This window comes from Cynocephalus volans, chromosome 10, assembly GCF_027409185.1.
Source record: "Cynocephalus volans isolate mCynVol1 chromosome 10, mCynVol1.pri, whole genome shotgun sequence".
NCBI classification, from domain to species: domain Eukaryota; kingdom Metazoa; phylum Chordata; class Mammalia; order Dermoptera; family Cynocephalidae; genus Cynocephalus; species Cynocephalus volans.
The window spans coordinates 105,600,623-105,627,801 of NC_084469.1; the positions used below are offsets into that span (position 1 = coordinate 105,600,623).

The 27,179-nt window shown below is 57.1% G+C and overlaps 4 protein-coding genes across 4 annotated transcripts; 1 reads left to right on the forward strand and 3 right to left on the reverse strand.

Moving 5' to 3' along the window:
* Nucleotides 1-123: 123 nt before the first annotated feature.
* On the reverse strand, nucleotides 124-5,122 carry PALM3 (paralemmin 3). Its single transcript, XM_063112317.1, has 5 exons — nucleotides 4,969-5,122; nucleotides 4,211-4,353; nucleotides 4,007-4,091; nucleotides 2,266-2,311; nucleotides 124-2,135 (listed from the first exon to the last, which is right to left on the reverse strand). The coding sequence occupies exons 2-5, from the start codon at nucleotides 4,324-4,326 to the stop codon at nucleotides 322-324; spliced, it is 2,061 nt and encodes a 686-aa protein (XP_062968387.1). The 5' UTR covers nucleotides 4,327-4,353; nucleotides 4,969-5,122; the 3' UTR covers nucleotides 124-321.
* Nucleotides 5,123-13,776: 8,654 nt separating this feature from the next.
* MISP3 (MISP family member 3) lies at nucleotides 13,777-15,564 on the forward strand. Its single transcript, XM_063108893.1, has 3 exons — nucleotides 13,777-14,338; nucleotides 14,891-14,964; nucleotides 15,212-15,564. Exons 1-3 carry the CDS (start codon nucleotides 13,777-13,779, stop codon nucleotides 15,227-15,229), a joined length of 654 nt encoding a protein of 217 aa, XP_062964963.1. The 3' UTR covers nucleotides 15,230-15,564.
* A 3,113-nt stretch (nucleotides 15,565-18,677) lies between these two features.
* Nucleotides 18,678-21,548, reverse strand: C10H19orf67 (chromosome 10 C19orf67 homolog). Its single transcript, XM_063109165.1, has 6 exons — nucleotides 21,214-21,548; nucleotides 20,226-20,370; nucleotides 20,022-20,122; nucleotides 19,749-19,934; nucleotides 19,314-19,448; nucleotides 18,678-18,852 (listed from the first exon to the last, which is right to left on the reverse strand). The coding sequence occupies exons 1-6, from the start codon at nucleotides 21,546-21,548 to the stop codon at nucleotides 18,678-18,680; spliced, it is 1,077 nt and encodes a 358-aa protein (XP_062965235.1).
* A 1,968-nt stretch (nucleotides 21,549-23,516) lies between these two features.
* Nucleotides 23,517-26,895, reverse strand: SAMD1 (sterile alpha motif domain containing 1). Its single transcript, XM_063111956.1, has 6 exons — nucleotides 26,828-26,895; nucleotides 25,094-26,194; nucleotides 24,384-24,678; nucleotides 24,197-24,293; nucleotides 23,989-24,100; nucleotides 23,517-23,907 (listed from the first exon to the last, which is right to left on the reverse strand). The coding sequence occupies exons 2-6, from the start codon at nucleotides 26,036-26,038 to the stop codon at nucleotides 23,749-23,751; spliced, it is 1,608 nt and encodes a 535-aa protein (XP_062968026.1). The 5' UTR covers nucleotides 26,039-26,194; nucleotides 26,828-26,895; the 3' UTR covers nucleotides 23,517-23,748.
* Between the last annotated feature and the right edge of the window lie 284 nt (nucleotides 26,896-27,179).

Genomic DNA, 27,179 nt, shown 5'->3' on the forward strand with positions numbered 1-27,179 from the left:
GATTCTAGCAGAGTTAAGCCCTCAGTTTCCCATCAGGATGAGATCAGGTGGCTCTGTGACAATAACCCATATGTTCAAGCTGTCTGAGTGCTTTAATCATTTATTTTCAAGTATAAAGGCTTCATCGCAGAAGGGGGCCAGGGTCACAGGCAGTGGGCAGGGGGTCCAGTAGCCCAGGTGTAGGTGAACATGCAGGCCAGCTGGCTCCCAGGTGCTACAGCCAGTCCCGTGGTGCCTGTCTGAGCCTAGGACCCTCTGCTGGATGCCAAGAGGCCGAGGTAGCTGTGAGAAGAGCTGGGCATGGGTTGGAGGGATGCGGGCTCACATAACCGCACAACACTGGCACGTCTTTTGCTTAGGTCCACTTGCCTCTTCACCCTCGGTGGGGGCAGATGGCTCAGGCTGCCGGGCAGGGGCATAGGTGGGCACGGGGTGGACACTGGGGTTGGCGCTGGGCTCCTCCCCATGAAGCAGTGGCTGGCACTCGGTGGGCTGCTCTGGGGTGGCTGGGGTCTCTGCCAGGAGGGGCGTGGCACCCCCTGAGGGGTCCTGGCTTTCAGCAGGGGTCTGGGGCTTTACTGCTTCCTCCTCCAGGGAGTCTTCTTGCTTTTCCTGGGGCTGCAGTCCTTCCTCCTCTGGACTTGGCTCCTCCTCATTGGCCCCAAGGGGAGCCCCTACATCACTCACCTCCTCTGCCTGGGATTCAGTTCCTGCCCCTGATGCTCTCTGCTCTTCTGGACTCAGATCTTCCTTTGCTCCTTGGGTCTTTTCTAATTCCAATGGTTGCTCACCTCCTTTTTCTTCTGCCTGCAGAGGCTCCTCACCTCCTTTTTCCTCTGCCTGTGATGGTCCCTCACCTCCTTTTTCCTCTGCCTGTGATGGTCCCTCACCTCCTTTTCCCTCTGCCTGTGATGGTCCCTCAGCTCCTTTTTCCTTTGCCTGCAGTAGTCCCTCACCTCCTTTTTCCTCTGCCTGTGATGTCTCCTCACCTCCTTTTTCCTCTGCTGCTAATGTTTGCTCACCTCCTTTTATCTCTGTCACCAAAGGCTCTTCACTTGCTTCTGGCTTTTCCTCACCTCCTTCCTCTTCTACTCCCAGTGGCTCCTCAACTTCCTTCTTCTCTACCCCTAGCTTTTCCTCACCTCTTTCTCTCTCTGCCCTCAAAAGTCCCTCACCTTCTTTTCTCTCTAATCCCAGTGGTTCCTCACCTCCTTTCCTCTCTGTCCCCAGCTTTTCCTCACCTCCTCTGCTCTCTGGCTTCAAGGACTCCTCACTTCTTTTCCTCTCTTCCACCAGTAGCATCTCTGCCCTGTCCCCCTCTGTCCCTGGCTTGTCCTCACTTCCTCTCTTCCCTATTCCTGCTGATTCTTCTGCTCTCCTCCTCTCTACCTCCCAGGTTTCCTCTCCTTTCCTCTCTGCTCCCAGTGAACCTTCATCCCCTCCCTCCCTTCCTGTCACCAGCGGCCCCTCCAACCCCTCCACCAGTAGCTCCTCCCAGTCCTCACTGAGGGTCACTCGCTCCACCCAGATGAAGGACCCCTCCTCTCCTCTTCCTTCAGGGCTGCCCCTGGGAGCACCCTCCCCTTCTCTGGAAGCTGCCTCCTCCCATCTCTCCTGGAACCTCGGCAAGCTGGTCTGTGCAGCCCCCGGGCCCATGCCCACCTCCCCTGTGGCCTCTGAGTCGCTGCCCCCCACCCCTTCCCAGACCACCTCCACGGTGCCCCTGTCCTCCTTCACCCAGGCAGGGAGCTCCAGGCTGCCAGCCCCCTGCCTGTCCCCAATGGCCTCCTGCACCACCTCCTCCACCTTGGCCTCCAGCTCCAGGCCCGTGGCTCCCGTGGCACAGTCCTCGGTGGCCCTCAGCCCCTCCCACACCACCTTCACTACACCCCCTTCCTTGTCCTCACCCACCCGCCCCTTGGTGGCTGCTACCCCCTGACTGGGCTCTTGCTCTGGAGGGGGGCTGGGTCCCAGGCAGGGACCGTTGGCTTCTGAGGAGGCTGCTACTGCCCCAGGGACCTGCCTTGGGGCTGGCAGAACCCCAACAGCCTCCTCCCTGGGCTCAGATGGAGACGCTAGGGACACGCCCACTGGCCAGGCTGGCAGGGAGGCTCTCTTGTCCAGATCAGTATGGCCTAAGGGAGCCAGGGAAGGAGAGGAGAGGAAAGAGGGGTAGACAGGGTGAGGAGGGCCCAAGAAGACCCCCATCTTCCTTCCTCTCGGGTCATCTGATTGACCCCCAGACCTAAGGGCTCCAACACCCACCTGTAACACCTGCCTCCACAGTGGGTTGTGAGAGAGGACGGTGACCCTGCAGGGATGGCAGAGACAAGGTCAGACCAGCCTTCATCCCCATCTCCAGCCTCCCTGCATGCCAGTGCCCCATCCCCTGCTCAAACACCCTCCATAGCTCCCCATTACCTTCACAACCAAACTCCACATTGCATTCAGCCTTCCTCACCTGTCTCATCTCCCTCTGCTCCAAGGCCTTGCACACAGTATGTGCTTAATTGATTCATTCAGCAAATCTCTCGGTATTAGGGGCCTACTCTGCTAACTACTGAGGTTACCATGGACAAGGGACACTTAAGCCTTCTGCTATTGGAACTTACATTCCAATAAACATAAACACAAATAAATATATAATGCCAGCAAGTGAGAAGGGCTATGGAAAGAAGTACGAAAAGGTACAGCAAGGGGCTAGGGAGGGTCTGGGAGGGGATGCGGTGCCTCCTTTAAATAGAAAATGTGGTGGGCCAGCCCATGGCTCACTCGGGAGAGTGCGGGGCTGATAACACCAAGGCCCTGGGTTTGGATCCCATATATGGATGGCCGGTTCGCTCACTGGCTGAGTGTGGTCCTGACAACACCAAGCCAAGGGTTAAGATCCCCTTACCAGTCATCTTTAAAAATATAAATAAATAAATAAATAAATAAATAAATAAATAATGTGGGAGGGCCTCTTGAAGGAGGTGACTTTTTTTTTTTTTTTTTTTTGGTGCTGGCTGGTATGGGGATCCAAACCCTTTAGGATGTGACACCGAACAGAGACCTGAAGGGTGAGAAGAGTCAGCCATGAATCAAGAAGTGGGGAAGGGCATTCTAGGCAGAGGAAACAGCAGGTTCAAAGGCCCATGGGCCACAGTGACCTAGGCAAGTTCAAGGAACAGAATGAGTAAAGACAGAAGCAAGAGAAGATGTGCTCAGGGAGGGGAGGTAGGGACATCCATGCAGGCCACCTAGGTCAAGCCCCATAGATCTTTTGACAGTTCTCTGTATCTACCCTCTTCTTTCCAGCCTCCAGGTCTTTGCACCGGCTGCTCCCTCTGCCTGGAATGCCCTTTTCCCTCTTGTCTGTCATTCAGCAGGCTCTTGGGAGCTAAGGTAGGACATCAGGGAGAGGTGCGGGCTGTTGAAAACCCATACCTCACTACAACCAGGTGCAAATGTTGCCGGATCTTTGGACTTCAATTAAAACCCAGAGAGCCAGATTTTAATATGAAGTGTCCCGTTTTTCAAGTCTGCATGTGGTATGGCATGTAGATTATATCTTAATAAAGGTGTTACCAAAACAAAAAGAGAAAAAGCAAAATCCTATGTGGATGTGTCAAATCATAGGAGCTTCTCATGGTGAGCCTTTCCCACCTTCAAAGTCGCATCCCAGGGCCACCTGCCCACATTTTTTGACTGCATTCCTCATTTAGGACATATTAGCAACCATATATCAACTTTCCCTTGTGCCTGTTACTGGTGCTAAGCCATGATCTCACTGACTTTCTCAAAGTCTCTTCCAGGTGTGTGCTGCTGTTATTCTCATTTTAGAGATGGGGAAACTGAGGCTTGGGCATGAAACTGACTTGCCCAAGACCACAGAGCAAAGAAGTGGCAGAACGTAGATTCGTATGCAGACCTACTGGCTAAGCTGCGCTTGGAAAGAGCAGCACCTCTGTTCAGTGTCCTTCTGGCCACCCCCCACCCCCAGTGTGCCATTCCCTTGGCCTCTCACCTGTCTGCGCCAGGTGGGTCTGCCCGAGGGCTTGTGCTGGGCACCTGTCGATGCACTTTGCAACAGCTGCAGCTGAGACTGGAGTCTAGGAAAGAGAGGCGGCTGCTGGGAGCTAGGACTCCAGGCTCAATTTGCCACGTCCCCCAAGTGTGCCCAAAATTCTGGCCTAGCCAGACTGGGGCAGGGCTAGCAGGCTCCACTCACGTGAACAAGCTGTCTTCCAAGTTCTGGATTCGGGCCTGAGCCTGGCCCTCCGGTGACTGGGGGTCCTGTGAAGCGGGGTCCTCAGGCCGGTCTGGCCCCTCGGCTGCCCCGTCCATTAGCCAACGCTCCCGGAGAGACCTCCTCTGGGCAGGGGAGGGGAGTCCGGGCTGGACATACGGACTAACCCACCCCATGTAAAGTCCCCTCCTGACCTTTCAGACTGGGCAGATTTCTTATTGCCTCACAACCACCCAGATGGGACATAAATAGCTGGGATACATGCTCACATTGTCCCCAACACTGCCAGGTGGGACAGACACCCCATTGCCAGCCCACAGCCTTCTCAGGCTGCAATACACACCCCTCAGCCCCCTCAAACCTCCCAGGCTGGGGCAGACACCCCCTCACCCACACAACCCTTCCAAAATGGGACAGACACGCCCAAGGGTGAAATCAACGTCCCTCCCAATCGGCCCCTCCCTACTCCAAAGCTGGACTAAAGCTCCTCTCATCTTTCCCAAATTGGGACAAACACCTCCACTGTTCCCATACTCTTCCCAAGGTGGAACAAATGTCCCCATTACCACCCTACCCCATACCCTCCCAGGCTGGGAAAGCCACACCCCAAAGCTGGGACCAACGCCTCCAACTGCCCCCTCCCCCTGTCCGACACAGGCTCCTATTGTCCTCCAAACCGCCTCGCACAGACACCCCCGCTCCGTCCCACAGGCTGGCAGGCGCTCCCGCCCGCCTCCAACCTTGAGCCGCTCCACGCGGAGCTTCTCGTCCTCCAGCTCCCGGAGCGCCGCGCGGATCTCCTCCTGCAGCCGCCTCTTCTCCTGCGCACAGCGGACCGGAGCTGCCCACGGGCCGGGCCGGGCGGGACCCCCGCCTCCCTCTCCTCCGTCCTCCCTGCCTCCTCCACGGGGGCTGCCCGGGACTCCCGGGGCTCCCGGGGCTGCGAGCCCAGCGGGGCGGCGCCCGGGACGGGGAGGGGGCTGCGGAGGCGCTGAGTCAGCAGCGGGGGGAGGGGAGGGCGGGGCGGGGCGGGGCTGGGAGGCCGCGGAGGCCTAGCCCGCGCCCAATGGGGGTGTGTGTGGGTGTGTGTGGGCGGGGCCTTGAGACAAGGATCCGGAGGGGGGTCCGAGATACCGGGTTCAAGAGATGGGCTTCCAGATACGGGAATAAAAGGGAGGGTGCCAGTAGGATGGGAATCCGAAATGGGGGAGCAGCCATGGGGGTGCAGAGAGAGAGATGGAATGCAGGCACGGGGTGCAGAGTGATGGGATACAGAGATGGGGATAGGAGAGATGGGATACAGATGTGGGGTGCAGAGAGATGGGGGTCAGGGAGACAGGGGCGCAGAGATGGGTGTCAGAAGGATGAGGGACATAGATAGGATCACAGTGGTGCAAGTCCAGGGAGAGGGGCCAAAGTGACAAGGATCAGAGGAAGGACTCCAAGGAGAGGGGCCCAACAGAGGGAGATCTGAGAGGTGGGACCGGTCGGCCGCCAAAAGAAAAAAGTAATACGGAGAGATGGGAGTGTGATAAGCGGCGCTCCGAGAGACGGGTCTCAGACAGAGGAGCTGCGGAGGGAGGAGGACTTAGGCGGGGCGGCCTGGGCAGGGCCGGAGCTGAGGTCTGCTCACCCTCTTCACAATGGTAGGCCTGCTCCCAGGAATGGCAGAGACACAAGGAAGGAGCATGGGGACAGTTTGGGGGTTCCCAGGGCGGGGGGCCGAGCGCACTGGGAGGGCGTCACTTACGGCGATGACTTCCAGCCGCTGCCGGTAGAGGGAGCTCTCGGCCATGGGCCTGTGGGGAGAGGGCAGGGGCTGCGGAGGGCGGCTCTCTGGTCCCCAATCCCTCAGCCAGACGACCTCGTGAACGCCCCTCTTTTGGCCAAGATCCCTGACCTGCTTGAAAACCTACCAGAGCCCAGCGCTTTGCCTCTATTTCCCCTTTGCACCCGGGAGGAGTCTGGGCAGAGGGTGATGGTCTTGCGAGGGGCAGTGAGCAGAGACCATGACTGGCTGAGCTAAAACCCTTCATAGGTCTGATGTGGTATCTCTCAGCCTCAGTTTTCTCATCTGTAAAATGGGCTGGGAAAGCTTGACCCCCCCCATCTCGGAGGACCCTTGCAAAGAAGTATTCATACAGGAATAAGCTCAGGACATAGTGCTCCAAAAATGGTACCGTAGTTTATTATTAATAGTAACATAAATTCCATGATTAATAATATTTATGATTAATTCTAATAACCATTCCCAGTCTGCCCTACAGAAAATTTCCAATCCTGCCAGGCCCCTAGCATGCCGTGTGTCTCTTCCAAGTTTTACACCCTCTCTGGACCTTGGCTCCTACCCAGGATCCCTTAAGTGCTGCGGGGTGGGAGGGAGTCTGAGGAAAGAAGTCACCATCTCACCATTGTCATGTTAACTCTGAGCTGCTTCCTCCACCTACCAACCCCCCACCCTGGGGGCAATGATCACTAGGTCACGCTGCCCAGTCAAGCTGGACTCTGAGCTGGAAGATTTGCTATTTAAGGTTTAACCTGAGATTTCCCTGTTGTTGTCCTCTTTAAAGCATCCCTGCTTCCCAGCCTCCAGGGTGGGCCTTTGCCCCATCTTGGCTGTCCTTGGAAGCCAGAGGCTGACTGTGGTACCTCAAGGCAATGTCACATCAGCCTTCTCATCATGGACATGCACTGAGCACTGACTATATCACTATGTTGACTATGCTCCACGGGCCAATATCTAGAAGGCAATATCTATCTGCCTTCATCCCTGATACGTAGCCACGATGGGCACAGAACAAACCCTCAAACCTTTATTGATTGGAACACTAACCCTACTGGGTGAGCATTAGCCTCATTGCCCAAACTCCAGACTCCCAGACCTTTCTGGCCACACCATGAAGGCATAATAGCATTTACTATATATAAGGTTCTAAGTGCCCTACAGGGCTTCGGCTGGGCTCCCACAGCCACCTCCGCCTCCCCCTCCCTGCCCCAATCATGATACGCTGTAGTCCTGTAGTCGAAGCTCTGCTGAGTTGACATTCCAACTAAGAACAAAATCAGCCAACCATTAGCCAGCGCATACCACGAGCCAGGTGCTGTTTTAAATGCTTTACCTATAGTAAATCATTTAATCCTCCCAAGGATCTTAGGAGGTAAGTACTATTATCGTCCCCATTTATGGATAGGGAAACGGAGGCTCTGAGAAATGCTGAGAAGCCTTTCCAAGGTCATAGATTCAGGATCAGAACTTGAGGGCTGGCCAGTTAGCTCAGTTGGCTAGAGCGTGGTGTCATGACAGCGAGGTCAAGGGTTTGGATCCCCATATTGGCCAGACATCAAAATAAAAAACCAAAACAACAAACTAAAAAGAACTTGAAGTTCTCAGACCCCAAACACTGGGAGCACGGTGGTGGTAGTGGGATGTCCAGGAACCTCCATCTTAGCAACCAGGAGGCCAGAGATAAGCCTGGGGGTTGGGCCTGGGGACTAAAGTCATGCTTTGTAGGATATCCCAGAGGAAGCCCAGCTTATAAATTTTGCCCTGGGGGAGGGCTGAAATCACCCTTCTCCTGTCCCACCCCCAAGATGTAATCTCCCTGCCTCTTCCTTGCTGGGGGGGATCGGGTTCCCATTGCTAGGCAACCAGGTTTGCAGTTGGTGAATAATGCAACGGGGACCCAGAAGGGTGAGGAACCAAATTGGGGTCCCTAGTAGAGGGGAGCCCCTTTTCCTGAACTCTTTACAAACCTGTAGAGCCCCTCTACCCTCTTACTTTAAAAAGTCCTCACACATTAAATATTAAAATACTCCACATGCCCATTTCGATATCGTTTATCTCTAACTCTACAAGAACGGTGTTGGTGGCCATAGCCTATTGTCACCATGAACAGTTGGTGGCTATTTCATTAAGCAGGTCATCGTTTCGATTTTGCCATTGCCTTTCCTGGTTTGGAAGCTGTTGACTTCTTTGATTGGATCTCAAGCATTTCCTCCCACCCTGGACACCAAGGGGGTGATTCTAGAGGCAAAGCATGGGATTGAGGGACCCCCCCCAGCAATAGCTCCACCCCCAGGCTGGACTTTGGCTGTCAGTGGAAAATCCCTGAAGAAGACAGGGGCAGGGGAGTCCAGGTCTCCCACCCAACTCCTCTGGGGAAGGGGGGCATTGAGAAGCCTCTGGGGTTGACTGCCCACCCCCTCAACTCCCCCTGCTCCCCTTAGGAAAGGCCAGCTGGGACTCTTGGCTCCCAGGCAAGGTCAGGGACCCCCATGAGCCCCTCCCAGACCCTGCCCACTGGCCCCCCTAACCCCAAACACTTACATGGGTGTGGCCGAAGACCACACCTGGCTCTGCAGGGCCATTTCTGCCCAGAAGCCTGCTTTCTGGTCTCCGAGTTCAGGACCCACCACCCGCTTGTCCAAAAGTGCCCTGGAACCTGTGACTTGGCTGGCGGGAGGTGGGGGGGGGCTGCGGGGCGAGCACTGGGAGAGCTGGTCCAGCTGGTTTGGGCCAGGAGGAGGCGTGAAGCAAACAGGTGAAGGGGGTTGGGGGTTGACAGGCAGTTCTGGGGAGGTGCTATCAGCTGTCTTGATAAATTATTTACCAGCCACTGGCCTCCTTGCTGCACTCGGCTGCTTCCCGGCAAACATGCTCTCACACGCGTGATTAGGCATGTAGGTGAGAGTGGTGAGCCAGTGGTATCTTCCACCAAGAGAATGGGTCTCCACTTGGCACCCCACTCATCTGAAGTCTGACTGTCTACCAAGGTTCTCCCTCAGGCACATTGCTGTATAGCACACATGCTGGATACTCGAACATACTATGACTCTCCCTTCTCAGACCCTGGCTCTGGGCTGGGGAGGGAAGGACTAATCCAGCCAGAGGATTCTGGAGATCAGAGGCTCAGCATCCTGAGAACCAGGAGGACTGGACCCTGGGTAACGGTGGGCCTCAGGTTTTTAGGCCTCAGTTTCCCTTTTTGTGAAATGGGAGAATCAGATCAAGTGGCCTCCAGGACCCTGGATATCCCTTAAATGCTGTGACAGTTAGGGGTGGAGTGGTGACTAGGAAGGTCTAGAGACCTTCCTGCCTGCTATGGTTTGAATGTGTCTCCCAAACGTTCTCGTGTTGGAAAGTTGGTCCCAATGCAGCAGTGTTGAGAGGTGGGAATGTTTGGGAGGTGACTGGGTCATGAGGGCTCTACCTTCATGAATGGATTAATTCATTCATGGATTAATGGCTTAACAGGTTATCATGGGAGTGGATTAGTTATCATGAGAGTGTGTCTCTTATAAAAACCAGTTTGGATCTCAGTGGGCCCCCTCACCCTGCAAAGTTATGCGCCACCTCCGGACTTTGCAGAGAGCTCCCACCAGCAAGAATGTCCTCACCACATGTGGCCCATTGACCTTGGACTTCCCAACCTCTAGAACTGTAAGAAGTAAGTTTCTTTTCTTTGTAACCAGTCTCAGGTATTCAGTTATAACAATGCAAAATGGACTACACACTGTCCCAATCTGCAGAGTCCTCGTTCTCTACCCCCATCCTGTTCTTAAAGGGCCAGCACTCCCCTTCTCAGCTGACTGCATATTTCATTTAAACATACTCTTGAGGAAGTCATCTCCTAATTGCCTGGCTGGGGCAGGGGCCCCTCTGGATTCCTGCAGCTCTCAGTGGTTATCACATCACAACCCTGGTCATGCTGTGCAGTTCCAACCTTAACCTTGAGAAGAAGGGCTTTTGCCTGCCATGGGCCCCACACTTTACAGGACATTCCAGCAAGGACCACCCCAGTGGGCAAAAGGAATGTGCCCACCTAAATCCTACACATAACAAAATTTACCATTAGTGGCATTTAGCATATTCACAATGTTGTGCAACCATCACCACAATCTAGTTCCAGAACATTTTCATCACCCCAAAAGGAAGCCCTGTCCCCATCAAGCAGTCACTCCCATTCTCCCTCCCCTAGCTCCTGGCAGCTACTAATCTGCTTTTGGTCTCTTTGGCTTTACCTATTCTGGACATTTCATGTAAGTGGACTCATACACTATGTGGCCTTTTGTGTCTGGCTTCTTTCACTCAGCATCATGTTTTCAAAGTTTATCCACCTTGTGGCATGGATCAATGCTTCATTCTTTTTTATGGCTGAATAATATGCCATCTCATGGACAGACCACATTTTGTTGATCCATTCATCCGTTGATGGATACTTGGCTTGTTTCCACCTTTTGGAAGAGAGAACATCTTTTATTTGATTGTTTGTAGTTTGATTTTATAACTGCTCAATATTCAGGTGTATAATATGTGGTCCTATATTCTCACCTTATCCTGGGTACCACATTGGGGCAGCACTGTTATAACTGTGTCTGTCTCCCAAACTCAACTGCCACTTTTAAGTCTGACTTATTTCTTTATTCCCAGCATTGGGGTAGGTGCCTAGTAAATATCATTAAATAATAATTCTTAAACAACTGTCATGTGTCAGGCACTACTGTAAGCATGGGGGAGTTGAGTAGAGAGTGAGCAAGACAATCAGCATATGCTGTAATGTGGCTCACTTTCTAGCATGGGAAGGGAGATAGGTAATATAAAATAAACAGAGGCAATTGGTGATAACTGCAGCAGCGGGGGAGTTACTGAGAATAACTGGGATGGGGTAAAGAAAGCAGTGTTGTTGTAGGCTGGGGGATCAGGGACCGATTCTCTGAAGAAGTAACATTGGAGCTGAGATCTGAATAGCAGGAACCAGCCATATGCTGAGTGATTCAAAGCCCAGGGAAATGCGGTGCAAAGGCCCTGAGGGAGGATGCAGTTAGGAGGTCTAAAGGAAGCACGAAGTCTAAAAGATAAGATCTGAGAAGTGGGCAGGACCTTCAGAGCCAGGGTAGGTAGTTTGGATTTTTATCCTAAGTTCGCTGGGAGCCTTTGGAGGGAGAGGATGTGGCTGGGACAAGGGTGGAGAGAAGTGGATGAATTCAGCACATGTTTGGAGGCAACAGGGTTTGCTTATGGATTGGAGGGGGCTGAGGGAAAGGCAGAAATTGAGGCTGAATCCCAGGCTTTTGGCATGAAGAACTGAATGGGTGGAGTTGCCACCCAGTAGGGAGGAACAGGGTTGGGGGAACCAAGAGTGCAGTTTTGGAAGTGTTCTATCTGAGATATCTATTAGACTGGAGACAGATGTGAGTCCAAAGCCCAGGGGAGAAGTCAGGGCTGAGATATAAATTTGGGAGACATCAGCATAAAGAAGGTATTTAAAGCATGAGATTGGAATTTTTCAGAGTCTTGCTGGTGGCAGCAAAGGGTCCTGCTGGTGGTCCTGCTGTGTAGTCAAATGGAGTCATTGATGAGAATTTAATAAACAGTTTACAAATGTGTAGGGAAACCATAATAGAGAGCTGTTACCTGCCCACCCCCTGCCCCAGTCCAGGAGAGAGCAACGTAGAACTGCTGCCACCTGAAGTGTACCCAATGGGGCTTGGAAGAAACATGTTGACCTCTCTCCCATCAGCCGATCCCAAGGGAAGCCAGAGAGGAAGGAAGCCCATTGATCCGGGTGAAACAAAAATCTGAGAAGGGGTGCCTATGAGGTAGGAGGAAACCAGGAGAAGCTGGTGTCCCCCCAAACTGAGGAGCTAATGGAGAGGAGGACAGGGGAAGGAGCCAGTGGCAGGGTCTGCCAAATGGAGGTCATAGGTGTCCTTGGATGAAGAAGGCTCAGGGGGATGGGGGCCAAGAGTCTGGTTAGCATGGCTGGAAGAGGGCCCAGGAGGTGACAAATTGGAGAAAGCCCTGTAGAGACAACTTTTTCCAGAAGCACGTATTCTTCATCCTCATCACCTCTCAAGCGAATAGGCACTGTTATTCCCATTTTACAGACAAGGAAACTGAGCCTTGGAGAAAGTTCACGTCTTGCTCAGCTGATGAGTGGGATGGAACCCAGGTTGTCCTGATTAGGCCAATGGGGTCGGAAGGAGGAGGAGGTGATCAGATCACTGGGTTGTTGGGGGTTCCTGAGGCTGTGTAGCACACCCGCCAGTTTCTCTAGGTAACTATATATTCCCTCCTGGTCACCCCAAATGGTGGAGGGGGGCGAGTTCTGTGGAGAGTCTGCTTTCATCAGGGAGAAGAGTGGAAAATGTCCCTAGAGGTGGGTGGCCTGCGCAGGGGCTTCGATCCTGATCCCGCCTGCTAGCCTGGATGCCTCCTGCCCCGCGTCAGGGCTTCCCCATTCGCCTGGGCCCCAGGTGCCCGCCTTCCAGCCGCCACCGCTACGCTGCGCCCCTGGGCGCGCTGTGTCGGTCTCTCCCTTCCGCCTCACTCTGGGAGCGCACTTGGCTGCGGACCCCTTGCGGACTTCTCCGGGAGGGAAGGGAGGCTGTTTCACGGCTTGGCGGGGCCGAAGGCACACAGCTGGGAACCTCGCTGAGCTCAGGCACCCGGAGGGAGACTTGGGCGCGCCGTAAGGCGGCTCCTGGCGCCCCCTCGGGCCCGAGCTGCGCGCGGCAAGGGTGGAACGTGGAGGGAGGGCCCAGAGGCCAGGGCTGTCGCTGCCCGCCGGCTGACACCGGCTGGGCGGGGCTGGCCAGGTCGGGGAAAGATGGCTTCGCGGGACACCCCAACAAGAGGGCCAATGGTTCAGAGACTCTTCCCCGCACGCTCTGCGGCCAAATCTCCTGGGCGATGTCAGGGACAGGGAGCTAAAAATGTGCCAGGGTGAGCGCAGTAGAAGACCATGGCACCCACAGTGGTCCCCGGCTAGCGGGCCGGGCCTAGGGAAGCCCTCTTTCAAGAAGTCCTGCTCCCTGAGCGCGCCAGTGGACGAAATCAGGTGCCCCACCGAGGCACAGCCCCCGCCCCGAGGGCGGGGCCAGGGCGGGGCCGGAGTCCTCCTGGCAGGTGCCGGGGGCGGTGCCCGGTCCTGCCCTCGGGGGCCGTTCTTGGAGGCCAGAGACGGGTCAGAGAAGCCGCCGGTGCGGGCTACGCCTTGGAACCCGCGGGCGGAGACTGCCGCCACAGGTGCCGCTCAGGGCACCGTGACCTAGCTCTGGGCATCAGAACCCTGGTGCTGGGAACTGAGGCTTCGGAGCTACTCCCAACCCCGGACACCTAGGCCCCCGGGCCGGGGAGAGGAGCCCTGGGGTCGTTTGAAGCGAGGGGCCACGAGCCCCCGCTGGCCAACCAGCGAAGCCCCGGAACCTGCTGCAGAACAGGAACCGAGGTCCCCAGGCCGGGCAGCGAGGTCCTGGTGTCCTCAGCAGAGAAGGGAGTCGAGGCCCCCGAGCAGGAGAGCGAAGTCCTGGGGGCATCAGCTGGGTGGGACGCAGGGTGCCCCGGGCCGGTCTCAGCTGCGGTCTCTGAGAGTCCTGGACTAGGCAGTGACGACTCTGGGCCGTCCGAAGCGCAAAGCGCGGAGGCCCCAACTCAGTGTCCCCCTCCGGGCCCTGAGACCTCCTCCTCCGGGTCAGGCCCGGAAGCCCCCCAGCTGCGTTTTCTGCTTCGTCCCGAGGCTCCCCAACCGCCTCGCGAGGAGCTGCTCATGGAGACGCCCATCGAGCGCGAAATCCGTCGCAGCTGCGAACGCGAGGAGAGCCTGCGCCGGAGCCGAGGCCTGAGCCCGGGCCGCGCGGGCCGCGAACTCGTCGAGCTGCGCGTGCGGCCGGTGCTCAGCCTGCCCGGCCCCGGGCTCCCGCGTGCCTTGGAACGCGCGCGGGCGGGCGCGCAGATGCAGAGAGACATCGAGCGCGAGGCCCACCGGCAGGCGGCGCTGGCGCGCCCCGCGGCCCTGGAGCCGCGCGCCCAGCCGCCGCCGCCGCCGCTGGGCGAGCTCAAGCGCTTCTTCGAGGCCGCCGGGGGTAGCGGCTCCCCTGCGGCGGCGGAGGGCGGCGCAGGCCCGCAGCGATTGCCGGAGCCCGGAGGCCGGCTGCGCTCGGCCGCTCAGGGCCGGTACCCGGTGCCGGCCCGCGCCCCGCCGCCTGTCGTGCCGTCGCTGCTGGAGCAGGAGGTGCGAGAGGTGCGCGAACGCGAGCAGGAGCTGCAGCGCCAGCGGCGCAGCGTCTACGGCACCGCCGAGTTCAAGGAGCCCGCGCCGAGCCTCACGGGTAAGACGCGGGCGCCGTGACACCCGGAACCCCCAGGGTTCCAGCCGCCCCCACCAGCTGCCCAAATCCAGGAGCCCCTCCTCTGGCCCTCTTCTCGGGGCTCCCCTCTCCAGGCTCCCGGACTCCTGGGACGCACTCTCCATTCACTGTCCCCTGTCCACCCTTTCTGGGCTGCCTACTCCATCGCTCCACGCCCCCCGCGCCCCCCGGAGAGGCGGACTCCCGGTTCCCTACCACCTAGGCTGCGGGGGCCGGGGGCAGAGGGAGCGGATTCCCGCTGTCCTCTTTGTCGGTTCCAGAGAACCCTCACTGGGTTCTGGCGCTCCTGGATCCTTCCTCTGAATTGTCGAGCTTCTGCCTCTCCTCTCTGGGCTCGCCTCCCTCCTTCCTCAGGTTCTTGGATTCCCAGAGCTGGATGGAGGCCTCCAGAGGGAGGTGGGGTGGGGTGAACACCTGTATGTGTTTAAGGGGCGCGGCCGGCCTCCTTCATCCAGGCCGCCTCCAGCTGGTGAGAGGAGGGGCAACCCTGGCTGAGCACCCCTTCCCCCGCAGCGAGCAGGGGCGACGGAAAGTTGGCGGTGATCTGGCCCCCCCGAAGAAAGGCCTCGGAGAACGGCCTGGAGAAGGTGAGAGCCCCCTTCCCCCGGTGCCTCCAGCGCCTGTCGCTTCCCCCACCCCTCCCTGTGGCGCCAGGACGTTGGGCAGGGGAAAGGTGCATCCCGTGCCCCCTGGAGCCCCACTCTGGCCTCGACTCAAAGTCCAAGGCACAACCCGGGGTTGAAGAGGCGGTGGTCTTGGGACCCAAGCGGCCCCACTCTGCACCTGCGTGCGCTGCGCGGGCCCCTGAGGCCGGCCTTGCGTCTCTCACTCCAGGAGGCGCGCAAACCTTGATGTTTGGGCAGGCTGGGACCGCCGACCGGAAATAACATAACCGTCGGAAGAACCGAGACGGGGGACCCAGCAGTGCCCTCCGGATCTGCAGGAAGCCTAGAGAAGGTCAGCCCTCTGTGCTGGGGAAGGTGAAATTGACCAGCCCATCCTTGATCTTGACTTTGTGAAACTGAACGGTCCCCTCTATAAAACTGTTTAGCTCCCGTTGGGAAACTGACCACTGCCCACAACCCCGCCAGTGAAACTGTCCTTCTCCGCCTAATTGCAAACCGAACTGACCTCTTCCTTGACTGTTAGAGGGCCGGGGTCACCCCCTCGGCCGCTCCCCACCCTCCAATAAAGCCCCTTTTTTCTGGGTAGTGCAGGCGCTTTCCTTCTAGGTCCTCTTCGTCTAGGGTGGGGCGGGAGCGCTGACGGCTGAGGGAGGCCTGAGAAAGTCGCAAGAGGCACCGGCCGAAATGCCGGAATGCGACCTTATCTCCCGGTTTCAGGGCTGCCAGCCTCCCTCGGCCAAACCCGGCCAGGTCCGGGTCCTACTGCCCCCTGGCGGCGCAGGCGCGCACTGTGGCGCTCGGACACAGCTTACGCCCTCCCTTTCCCGGCTTCGTTGTCAACATTTATTGGTGCCAACGGCGTGCCCCGCTCCGGACGCTAGCTAGACAAAGGTGATAAGAGTCTGTTCCTACCTTGGGAACGTAAACAATAGCTACCAAAAAAAAAAAAAAAAAATCGGATCCCTGTACCGGCCAGCCGCCCCCAAACAAACAAAACCAACCTCTCCCCTGGATGGGGATTCAAGAGGATCGGAGAATACTCGAAGTTGTCTGTAGAACTGCATCTGTGCAGTTAACATTCTGCAGCTATAGTTTAACAACTCCTTAGAAGTGCACTGAGACCAGAAAAGGTGAGACTCAGGAACGTTTAGAATCACTGTTTAAACTACTGGATCTGTCAAACTCTGTCCCTTGCATAGGGGCAGAAAATGCCTAGTGAAATACAAATAAATATAGAGGAAGCCTGGCTGGTTAGTTCAGTTGGTTAGAGCGTGGTGCTAACACCAAGGGGCAGGGTTTGATCTCTGTACCAGCAAGCTGCCAAAACGAAAAACATATAGAGACAGGAAAGACTTATAACCAAGAGCAGCTTAGCCCAAGAAAGGCCCGCCTCCTGAACCCATCATCAGTGTACTAACCACATGCTTGACTGTGACTCTGGGAGGTCTGGAGAGAGAGGCAGGAGAGAGCCAGGGCTGACAAGGTGGGAAATGGAAACACCCAGAACCTATTCTTAATTCCCAACAGAGGAACTAAGAACTGAGCATATAAAGGGGACAGAATGACTTAAGTATAGACTGGGGGTTCTCTAACTTTCCTGCCTATTAAAGCCAACTGAGGCCTCCCATGCCAAGTAAGTCAGTAGATACTTGAACATCAGTATTTTTTAAAGCTCCCCAGGTTATTCCGACGAGCAGTCAATTTTGAGAACCATAATGTAGATATAGACCAGCAGTTCTCAAAGTGCAGTTCCTGGACCAGCAGTATCAGTGATGCTTGGGGACTTGTTAGAAATGCACATTCTCAGGTACTATCACAGACCTAATGACCAAACTTTTACATGATTCTGGTGCACACTAAAGTTTGGCAATTGGGTAGATACAGTTCCTTAGCAACAGGACCCAGGAAATCAAGCTTGTTTCCTTCCTCTCCCAGTACTGCTGCCACCCACCGGAAACCTTTAGTGGGTAGATTGGCTTAAAGGAGACAGTCTAAAGCTTCTTGTGGCTAGTTTGAATTGAGATGTGCTTTAAGTGTAAAACACACAACAAATTTCAAAGACTTAGTAAAAAAAGAAAAACATCTCACGAATTTTTTTACATGGATTGTATGTTAAATATTTTGAGTATATTGGGTTAAGTAAAAATATCACTAAAATGAATGTGACCTCTTTATAATTTTTAATGTGGCTACAAGAAATTTTAACATTACGTGTATGACTCATATTTGTGGCTCACTTTATATTTCTGTTGGACTGGGCTAGTCTAAAAACTCTTACAGCAGCGGTAAAACTCACAGGACCTACTTCAGATCAATATCAGAGAGCTTCAGAAATTTTTTTTTTTTTTTTTTTTTAAAGGATGACCGGTAAGGAGATCTTAACCCTTGACTTGGTGTTGTCAGCATCACGCTCTCCCAAGTGAGCTAACCGGCCATCCCCGTATGGGGATCCGATCCTGTGGCCTTGGTGTTATCAGCACCACCCTCTCCCGAGTGAGCCACGGGCCGGCCCCTTAGAACCTTCTTGAATTCATTCAGACATGGGCTATGGACTAAAAAGATCCTTGATGCAATCAGTAATTGTCACCAGAAGCCCCTCTAGATAAGCAAGGGTTTTGGTGTCCAATCCTGACTCACTGCACCTCTCACATCCGTTTTTTTCATCTGTACACTGGGGCTTATGATAATACTATGTGCCAGGGACTATTAGGTAAGCGGGTGCTTTGCCCAAAAACACAAGGGAAAGGCTCTGGGTCTCTGATTCTCACTCTGAAAATGCTGGGGGATCCAAAAGGTCTTAAAGGGGAGTAACTAGCAGCTGAGTGGCACCTGGGTCAGGAAGGATACCCCCCTCTCCTCCAAAGTAGCCAGATGTGATCAGACGAACCCGGTTCGGATGCAGGCGGTGCCATGTGCTCGCCGGAGCTTTGAGCAGGTGAGTTAATTTCTCTCAGCCATGGTCTCCTCTCCAGTCCAAGGTGGAGTGAGGCTTAAAGATCCCAACCTGGGGTTCCTTAGGACTCTCCTATTCCGCCCGCGTCCCAGTACTCCGCGAAGGACGGCAACCTACCGGATCCCATATCCAAAAGCTGGAATAGGAAAGTCTAACCTGACCCTTCGGAAACTGATCTCGGGCCCTTTCCTGGGGCATGTCGGGAAATGTAGTCTTTCACGTTAGAAAGAAATAACTTCCGAGTCAAATTATGAGAGTGGGTGTGGCTCTAAGTCTCTTCCTCCAGTGGGCGTTGAATTTCCTTGCTACCCGAAACTTGCGGTTTTCTAGGTTCCGGTGTTGACAGGCGCAGCTTCTTCCCCTTTTGCTTCATGTGCGCGTCTGCGCATGCGCTGCGCTCCCGCCCATCGGCGGACGAAGGTTTTGTTCCAGACTACATTTCCCAGAAGGCCGCGCTAGTGGGCGTGGCCTCTCCACCCACCGGTGGGGCGCGGCGCTTGGAGCGGACGCTGAGACTATGACCTCTTTCTTTCTTTTATTTAACATAAAACTGGTGTGTCCGCATTCAGGGCCCGTAGCCGGGCCGGACTCAGTGCGGACAAGTCAGCTCGGCCTGGCCCCTTGGAAGGTGAGCCGGGCTGCTCCAGGAGAACGAGTAAGCCCCTCCCTGTCCCCACTCCCGGAGTTTGGAACTGTCAAGCTCCCACCTTCTTCCCCGGGTTCAAGACCCCTGCGCGGCCCAAGCCGCGGGCCCCGCCGCGCTCGGGGGCCGGGCCGGGCCTGCCTGGCTTGTGAGGATCTGCACCAGCAGGTCGGTGGCCAGCATATGCGACGGCTCCTCGAAGCCGATGGTCAGCAGCTGCTGGTAGTCCCCAGGCGGCTGCGGGCACAAAATCCTGCGGTACCGGGGACAGATAGGCCTGGGCGTGAGCGACCCCTGCCTCTCTGGAGTCCCTCCCCTCGAGTGACAGGCTCTGGCTGAAAGAGACAGTTTCAGCTGGGAGTGGGAAAAACCGTAGGGGGAAATTGTTTCCTTGTTGATGAGAAACTTAAGAGAGTAATGTCTCCTGGAGGCTGAATAACTGGTCCTGACCTTGCAATTCACTCTGCTAGGTGTGTGTTTTGGGGCAGGTAACTTAACCTCTCTGAGCACCTGTTTTCTTGTTTGTATACTGGGGACAGTAGTGTAGACTTCAATGGGTTGTAATACGAATCTGCATAAAGCACTTTTCAGAGCACAATAAAATACTATCATTACCAAGAGGAGCAAAGTGTTGGGGGACGTAGACGGTTTTTGGTGGGGTTTTGCTCCTCCCTCCAGAGCCCAAGCCCACTTTGCCATTGCCTCAGCTCCTACCATGAATAAAGGTCATCCTCGGCTGGTCCTAGGGGCACCCATCGGCCGATGGACCACAGCTTCTGGATCTGGGGGCACGAATTGGCTGGACTCTTGCCTGTGTCTTCCCATGTATCTCGATAGCATAGGAAGTAGCTGGGAGGGAGAAGCAGCAATTAAAAGTGATCAGTTCCCTAGCTTCTGCTGTTAAGGGCTTTAATTTTGGAGATGAGGTGGAAACTCATCAGAAATTACCCTGAAGTTCTTATGCAGGGATGTGACTCAATACTGAGGCCTTTTCTCCCTGCCAACTTATTTTTAAGAAAAGGGCTTTTATTTTGATGGGACAGTGGATTAAAAAAAGGGGGGGGGGTTGATAACACCAAGGTCAAGGGAAGCCCATGTTGGCACTGAGCACAGGGAGGGGAGGATTTTGATTTTGGTAAGGGGGCTTACTAATCCACGTGGGAATCTTGCCCCTGGCTGCTGGGCTCTGGGGTGGTTTCCAGGTTCCAACGCATCTTCTTATAGAGGCATCGGGGGAAGCGGCTGGCATTGTAGGCTGCTGGGGCAAAGTATCTGAAGATGGACACCTCGTGGGAAGGGCCGATGGAGAACCTCCCACAGAAGAAACAGGAAATGCTGGCAGGAGGTGGTAGAGTGGAGGATTAGGCTGGGCCCTGGACTCTGCTGCCACCACCACCCCATCCCAGTCTCCTACCCTCTTACCTCTGGGGGTCAGTCTCCTCTAGGTCCACAAACCCAAAGGAGGCATACATGAGGACCAGCTGCTCCAGGCGCAGGGTCAGCTGTTGAGAGATCTCCAACAGCTGCATGGAAGAGGGGGCATAATGAGATCAGCTGGCCTGCCAGGAGCAACCCCTCGTCCCTCAGGCCTGGAGCTGTGGGGTCTAGGAAACTTGCTCCACATACCCTTTTTCGGACCAGCTCCTGCAGGGCTCCAAAGATGGGGGGCACACTCCTGGCAGCTGCTTCCAAGTACAGGAAGTAGGGCTCACACATCCGTAAGAAGGTGGGCATGACCTTTGCCAGCTGTTCCTTGTGTACTTGCTCTCTGCTGAAGGGGGAAAGGGGCCTTTGCCTGGGATCCCTCGCACACCCCTCCCCCACTTTCTCCTATTCTACTCACCCTCCACCTATATCCCTGGCCTAGAGGCCAGTTACAAAAAATTTCCCAGTAACAAGCCTTTCTTTTTTGTGTGTGTGTGGATGGCCCCTGCAGGATCTGAACCCCTGACCTTGTTATAAGGTGTTATAAGGCTGCGGTTTAACCTACTGAACTAACCGGCCAGCAACCCCCTCCCCATCCCACCACCCCAAGTCTTTCTCAGAGTATTTTCCAGGTCAACCTGCATCAAAACCATTTGGAACTCTTGTTAAAATGCCAACACCTGAGTCCCGCAACCCACTTTTGGCTCAAAACTCCCTGCAGGGTGAAGCCCAGAAATCTAGAGTTTAAACTGCCTCCCAGGAGTTTCCAATGGACGCTGAAATTTGAGAATCACAGTCCCTTTTTCCCTCATCTGGAAATCACATTATCCTTTGGGGTCTCAAACTGGTAGCCTGCGGGCCAAATCTGGCTCAGATGGGTTTTGTGAAGCTGGCACAGGGTCCAAAATTTAAGCCAACATTCTTAAAAACGGAGAAAAAGTCCTAGAGATTTGGCAACCCCAGGCCCACACCGTCTCAGGACAATAATAGCAGTTGCCCAATACCCCGAATTCTACACAACCCTCATCACTCTCCGAAACTGAATTCCTAATCAGCTAGCTTCATTTATTGTCTCCCTCTGACTTCTAAATGCTTTTGAGTTTGCGACACTGGTGTGTGCCGCCTATCCTGTCACCCGTTCGTCCAAGTCTCCTTACCCACGGGAGCCTAGGACCCCATCCAGCATCACCTGTAAAGCAAGTAGCTCTGGAAATCATCAGCCTTCTTGAGCAGGTAGCAAAGCTGTTCAGTGATGGGGCTGAACATGGTGTCCAGGGATAGGCGAGGAGGGGCTGGCGCAGGGCTGGGGGCCAGAGGCTTAGGGGAAGGTGTGCAAGCAGGGGCCTCTGGCAGCTGTCCCTGGGCATCCTCCGGCTCTGGCTCCGGTGGGTCCCCAGGCCTGCTAGGGGGGGTCGACCATGAGGGGTCTCCGCAGGGCTGTGTGCCTGATTCCAAGTCTTCCGGAGGTGGTGTTTCTCCAGGGCCCAGGGGTAGCGGCCCTACGAACCACTGCTCTGTAGCCATCGAGGAGCCGGGAACTGGGATCTGAACCCTTTAAGCCTCCACTGCTCACGTTGGCCACGGGTTCGACACTGCCCCGAGAGCCCCGAGTCTCGGGAGCTTCGGACTTGCCCGGGCTGGGAACGCGGCCCCCTCCAACTCACCCTTGCCTCGACGTTTCTGCCAGGGCCGCGCAGCGCCCGGCCGGGGGAGTTCGCCTTGTTTGAATTTCAACACGCGGGAGGGGCGCTGCGCATCCGCGCGCTCCAGGAACCCGGTGGAGGGGAGGAGGGACCAGCCGGGAGCCGATCTAGGCAGGTGCTGGGGCGGCCAATTCCTGGGGGTGCGGCCCAGAAGCCAGCAACTTTCTCTTCGAGTTGGATTCCTAGGGAGGAGGGGTCTCTAACGCGTGTCCAAACCCCCAGGGCTCAGGTATAATAGAGGGAAGAGATGTCCAGGTCCCACCCCCAGTCTCTGACCACCAGGCCCCAGAACCTGTTTCGTTTTTGTTTTTAAACCCTAGTGGAGTTGATAAACTGCATTAGAACTTAGTAGGGATTTATGACGTTGCAGCTGTAATTACTACTACTAACAATAATAGTAATTATTCACTTTTTCTTTTTTAAAAGATGACTGGTAAGAGGATCTTAACCCTTGACTTAGTGCTGTTGGCACCACTCACCCAGTGAGCCAACCGGCTATCCCTATATGGGATCCGAACCCATGGCCTTGGTGTTATCAGCACCACACTCTCCCAAATGAGCCACAGGCCAGCCCCGTAATTTTTCACTTAGAACACTTTTCCTATCCCATGATCTCATCTGATGGCCCAATCCCTTCTGTTCCTTTCATGGAGAGGCGTTTGAGGCCTGGAGACACTGCCATGATCCCAAAACAGACCCCTGTCCCCAAAGTTTGTAGAATGGAGTCTTCCCAGCATGCAAAGGCTGACGGGTATATAACTACGAAGCCAAATACATTAATTATACTTAAAGACTCAGGGTAAAGAACTCAGACAGGTGTCAGTGCTGCCCCATGTGTCCCTGAGCAAGCATTTTTGCTGTGCTAAGCCAATTGCCTCATCTATAAAGTGGGTTTTTATGAGCTCTTTACCTTGTGGGGCTTGGGAGAGGACAACCGAGAAAATGCTTGTAAAGCATAGAGTTAACTACTAGTCACTCAACAAATATTTGAGCACCTACTGTGTGTGCCAAGCCCTCTTCTGGGCAGGGAGAGATGACAGAACAAAGGAAATGTCCCCACCCTCCTGGAGCAGTTACTAGTAAAGCTGCCAGTGAGGATTTCTCCCTCCTAGAACTATTCTGTCCTAACCTTAGGCTTTCCTAGGAGGCTTTTCAACACCCCTCCCCCACTCCATTCATAAAATGGACTCTGGTATTTTTCCTTTTCCTTTTTTTAAAATTTTATTTAAAAAAACCTTCGGTGCAATATTAAAAAGCAATACAGCCAGCTGGAGCGACAACCAATAGAAAGAAAGGGGGCAGGGGAAGACCCAGGGACCCCATGCCAGCTGCTCCCCAGGGGCTGGACACCAGGGGCACACTGGGAAGGGGCATGGGTGGTGGGGGAGGGAAGAAAGGCCACCCACCAAAAAGAACAGGCAGAACAAAACATTTATATAGGAAACATCTGGCTGAACTGAAGAGGATCTTGGGGAGATGGGAAGCCTCCCCCTTTCTTTTTTTCAAAAATGTCCTGGACTGGGGGGGGGGAGGTTTGGCCTCCTGGGTGGAAATGACCAGCCGTGTCCCACCCCACACTCCACTATCCTGGAATATGAGATGTGCTGGATGGCGTGTGTGTGTGTGTGTGTGTGTGTGTGTGTGTGTGTGTGTGTGTGTGTGTGTGTGTGTGTGTGTGTGTGTGTGTGTGTGTGTGTGTGTGTGTGTGTGTGTGTGTGTGTGTGTGTGTGTGTGTGTGTGTGTGTGTGTGTGTGTGTGTGTGTGTGTGTGTGTGTGTGTGTGTGTGTGTGTGTGTGTGTGTGTGTGTGTGTGTGTGTGTGTGTGTGTGTGTGTGTGTGTGTGTGTGTGTGTGTGTGTGTGTGTAAAAGAGACAGACAAAGGAAAGAGATGAGCAGACAAGGTTGATCCCTCCCTGAAATCTGTTATGAGGGCTGAGGGTGTCCCTGTCCAGCTCCCGGACTCTGGGGGTCTTGGGTGAGATGGGGACTGGAATGGGTTGGGGCAGGGGTGAGGCTGGGCGCTCAGCCTAGAAAGCCATCGGGGTCATCGTCTTCAAAGTGGCCTTGCTGAAGCACCTTGATGTGGTGCTCGTAGATTTTTAGGGCTGGGCCAAGGCGGATGGACAGACCAGTCAGCACATCTGTGCGCTGCATGAGCAGCAAAGACTTGCCATCGATTTCCTGGGTGGGACAGAGAGACAGCAGGGTCAGAGCGCAGCTCTGCTGAGGCCCTGAGTGCACAGTCCTGGACTGCGAACTCACCTGCTCTTGAAAAGCTGTTGCCTGTTCGGGAAAGCCCGCCTCGGTGAAGTACTCCACCACGTCCATCACGGTCCACTCCACAGGGTCAGCTGGCTTCTCCTTGCGCCCAGGACTGTATCCAAACAGAGGGCACCAGTTAACACTGATGCCCCTGTGGCGGTTACACACAACTGGGCAGCACCCCCATGTCTCAAACACCCCAACTTACGGACAGCCAAAGGGGGTCCCGTCGGCTCCAGGTAGGGCTGGTTTTCCTGGGGGCAAAGGCACGGGGGATGGGGAGTCTGGCCCAGTAGCAACAGAGGCTGGAGGAAAAAATGCACATGCCTGTGGCTTTGTCTTGGGTCTGTATTCTTCCCTGCCTGGCACTCCCCCCCACCCAGAGGGGCCCTTACCTGATCCCCCTTCCTTATTCATGGCTGCCATGGAGAACACCTGGCGGGTGCCACTGCCTGGTGCTGGTGCCCGCCCTTCATCCTGGCCCTGGTGGGGTCCACAGGGCGTCCACTCCTTGACCCTTTCCTTGGCACTCTGAGGGCCCCGCTCTCCATTAAGCTGGTGGTGCTGGGCACCTGCAGGACGGTCACTTTCAGGCACTTCTGAGCCCTCTGACACATCGTCTTCATCATCTTCGTCTTCGTCGTCGTCGTCGTCTTCCTCTTTCTCTAGCACTCGCTCTTCTCCACCTCTCTGGGGCCAGAGACGCGAGCGAGGTTAGTATCTGTTCCAATCCTGGACCCAGGCCCTGGGATCCGGGACCGAGTTGTGTGCTCAATGCCACCTTTAATAACAATACGGACTAACTTTTACACATTCACTCCACGCCAGGCTGTGTGTTAATAAAGCCCTCGGTGGCCAAGTCTCAGGAAACTCGCTCAACCACCCCAAGGGGTCGCTACTGTTAGTAAAACGCGCTTGCAGAGAAGGAAACTGAGGCTACGAAAGATTAAATCACTTGCCAAGGTCACCAAGCGTCAAGCCCTCAGGGAACGCGCGAAAAGCCCCGGCCACCAGTCGTCCAGTTCCTCTCAGGACTCGCGCCCCCACCACCAACTTCGCCCGCACCTGCCCACCGCGCGGCGCCCCCGCTCCCCGGAGCGCTCACCTTGCTCCGCGACGCGCGGGCGCTGGCGGCCGGCGGCGCCCGTCCGGGCCTGTCCCCGCGGGGCAGCGCTAGTGCTCCGAGGCGGGTGCGCTCCAGGCGGCCCCGCGCTGCCGCCTCCTCCTCTAGCAGACCCTGCACGCGGCCACGGGTCAGGCGGCCGCCGGCGCCGCCGCTGCCCCCGAGGTAGCGCACGACTTCCCGCAGGCTCACGGGCCGCGCCGGGCCGCCGGCCCGCGCCGCGCCCCCCTCCGGCGGCGGCTGTGGCTGCGGCGGCGGCTGCTGCTGCTGTGGCGGCGCCGGCGGCTGTGGCGGTGGCGGCAGCGGCGGCTCCCGGGCGGCGACGGCGGGCGGGGGGGCGCGGCGCGGGCCGGTCGGGGGCGCCACCGCCGGGGGAGCGGCGGGCGCGGGAGGCGGCGCGGCCAGGGGCGCGGCCCGCTGCGCGCGGGGGCCCGGCTGCGCGGGGCCGGGCGAGGGGGGCGCTGTGGCGGCGGCGGCGGCCGCACGGGGCGCCCGGGCCGGGGCGGCGGCGGCGACGGGCGCGGGCGGTGGCGGCGGGGCGGGCGTGGGCGGCGGCGCGGCGGCGGCGGCCGGGCCCCCGCGGGGGGCGCGCGGCGGGGCCGGCGGGGTGGCTCCGCGCCGGGGCGGCTGGACGCGCGCCGCGTTGCGGTACGAGATGCTCCCCTTGTAGCTGACCCGGAGCACCGCGCGCTGCTGGATCAGTTTCTCGAGCTCGGCGCGCGTGCGCTCCGGCTCCGGGCCGTGCCGCCGCCGCACCATCCGGCAGATGCGCTCCAGGTCCGGCCGCGCCTTGCGCGAGCGCAGCGAGTCGATGGTGTCCAGGATCCACTCTTGGTAGTGCGGAGAAGCGGTGGACGACGAGGCGGCGGCCGCCGTGGTGGCGGCCGCCGCCGTCTCCGGCGGGGGTAGGGCCGGGGGCCCCGCCATGCCTCCCGCCCGGCCCGGCTGCACCGTGCGCGCTGCCTCCCTCCCAGCGCGGCGCCCCCCTCCCCGGCTCCCCTCCCTCCGCCGCTGCCCGCCTCCTCCGCCTCCCCCCCCCGGGGGGCGCAGCGCCTCGGCGGAGCGGCGGCGGCGCTGCTGTTTCTTTGCAAAAAAAAAAAAAAAAAAAGAGAGGGAGCGGGCGAGAGAGAAAAAACAGTAAGAGAGAAAGAAAAGAGAGAAAAAAATATGCACACACTCACTCACTCGCACGCACGCACACACAGACCCGCTTCTGCTGGGCGCGCGCGGGGCCGGGGATGCGAGCAGGGAGGAGGGGAGCGCGGCGCGGCCGGCCCCTCCCCGCCGCCGCCGCCGCCGCCGCCGCCGCCGCACGCGCGCCCTGCGCCCGGGACACTCCGGCCCCCCTTCCTTCCCTCCCTCCTCCCCGCCGCCCGCCTTCCTCCCTCCCACCCCCACGCGCCCGCTTTTAAGGTGGAGCCCGGGCCCCCCGCCCGCCCCTTTACCCTGCGCTCTCCCTCACTCCGGCTCGCTCCGGCCCCCCCTTACAACTCCCGCGCGCTTTTTAAGGAGGCGCCGCGGAGTTGGCGCCGGGGCGGGGGCGGGGAAAGCGGCGGGCGGGGGAGGGGGAGGGGAGCGCCGGGGGGAGGGGAGAGGGGGCGGGCGGGCGGCGCTCGGCCGCCCTCCAGCCATTGGGCGCGGGACCCAGACGTCCCCGACGCCCAGCCCCCCTCTCCACGCCTCCCCGGCGCGCTCCGCTCTCGGGACCGCACTTACCGGGAACTCGCCGCTTGCCGGCCGGGGCCGCTGCGCTCGCAGGGCGCTGCGGGAATCCGCGGGCAGCCGCCGCCTCCGCGCCCCTTTGGCGCGCCCGGCCCCGCTGTGAAGATGCGGGGAGGAGGGCGCGCACCGTCTCCCCCCTTTGCTCCCCCTGCCAGGGCCGCCCCCGCCGCCGCTCGGCCTCCTGGCGCGCCGGCCCTAGCGTCTTCCTAGAGCGCCCTCTAAGTCCCGGGCTGGACGAAGAGGGGGCGCGCTACCGATTTGGGGACCCTGAGCCTGGGGTCAAAGGGCAGTTTAGCGTCCCCTTCTCCTACGGGGCGCGGGGAGTGGCGGGATTCCAGCTAAGCCC

Coding starts and splice junctions, on each gene's coding strand:
- C10H19orf67 (XM_063109165.1), bottom strand. CDS start 21,548: ATGGCTACAGAGCAGTGGTTCGTAGGGCCGCTACCCCTGGGCCCTGGA. Junction 20,371..21,213: donor CAGAGCTACTTGCTTTACAG/GTGATGCTGGAT, acceptor TTCCCCCTTCAG/CAGAGAGCAAGTACACAAGG. Junction 18,853..19,313: donor GAGGATGACCTTTATTCATG/GTAGGAGCTGAG, acceptor CCGGTACCGCAG/GATTTTGTGCCCGCAGCCGC.
- PALM3 (XM_063112317.1), bottom strand. CDS start 4,326: ATGGACGGGGCAGCCGAGGGGCCAGACCGGCCTGAGGACCCCGCTTCA. Junction 2,312..4,006: donor GACCCACCTGGCGCAGACAG/GTGAGAGGCCAA, acceptor CCATCCCTGCAG/GGTCACCGTCCTCTCTCACA. Junction 2,136..2,265: donor TGTGGAGGCAGGTGTTACAG/GTGGGTGTTGGA, acceptor TGGCTCCCTTAG/GCCATACTGATCTGGACAAG.
- MISP3 (XM_063108893.1), top strand. CDS start 13,777: ATGGAGACGCCCATCGAGCGCGAAATCCGTCGCAGCTGCGAACGCGAG. Junction 14,339..14,890: donor GCCCGCGCCGAGCCTCACGG/GTAAGACGCGGG, acceptor CTTCCCCCGCAG/CGAGCAGGGGCGACGGAAAG.
- SAMD1 (XM_063111956.1), bottom strand. CDS start 26,038: ATGGCGGGGCCCCCGGCCCTACCCCCGCCGGAGACGGCGGCGGCCGCC. Junction 24,101..24,196: donor GGGACCCCCTTTGGCTGTCC/GTAAGTTGGGGT, acceptor GTTTGGATACAG/TCCTGGGCGCAAGGAGAAGC. Junction 23,908..23,988: donor CAACAGCTTTTCAAGAGCAG/GTGAGTTCGCAG, acceptor TGTCCCACCCAG/GAAATCGATGGCAAGTCTTT.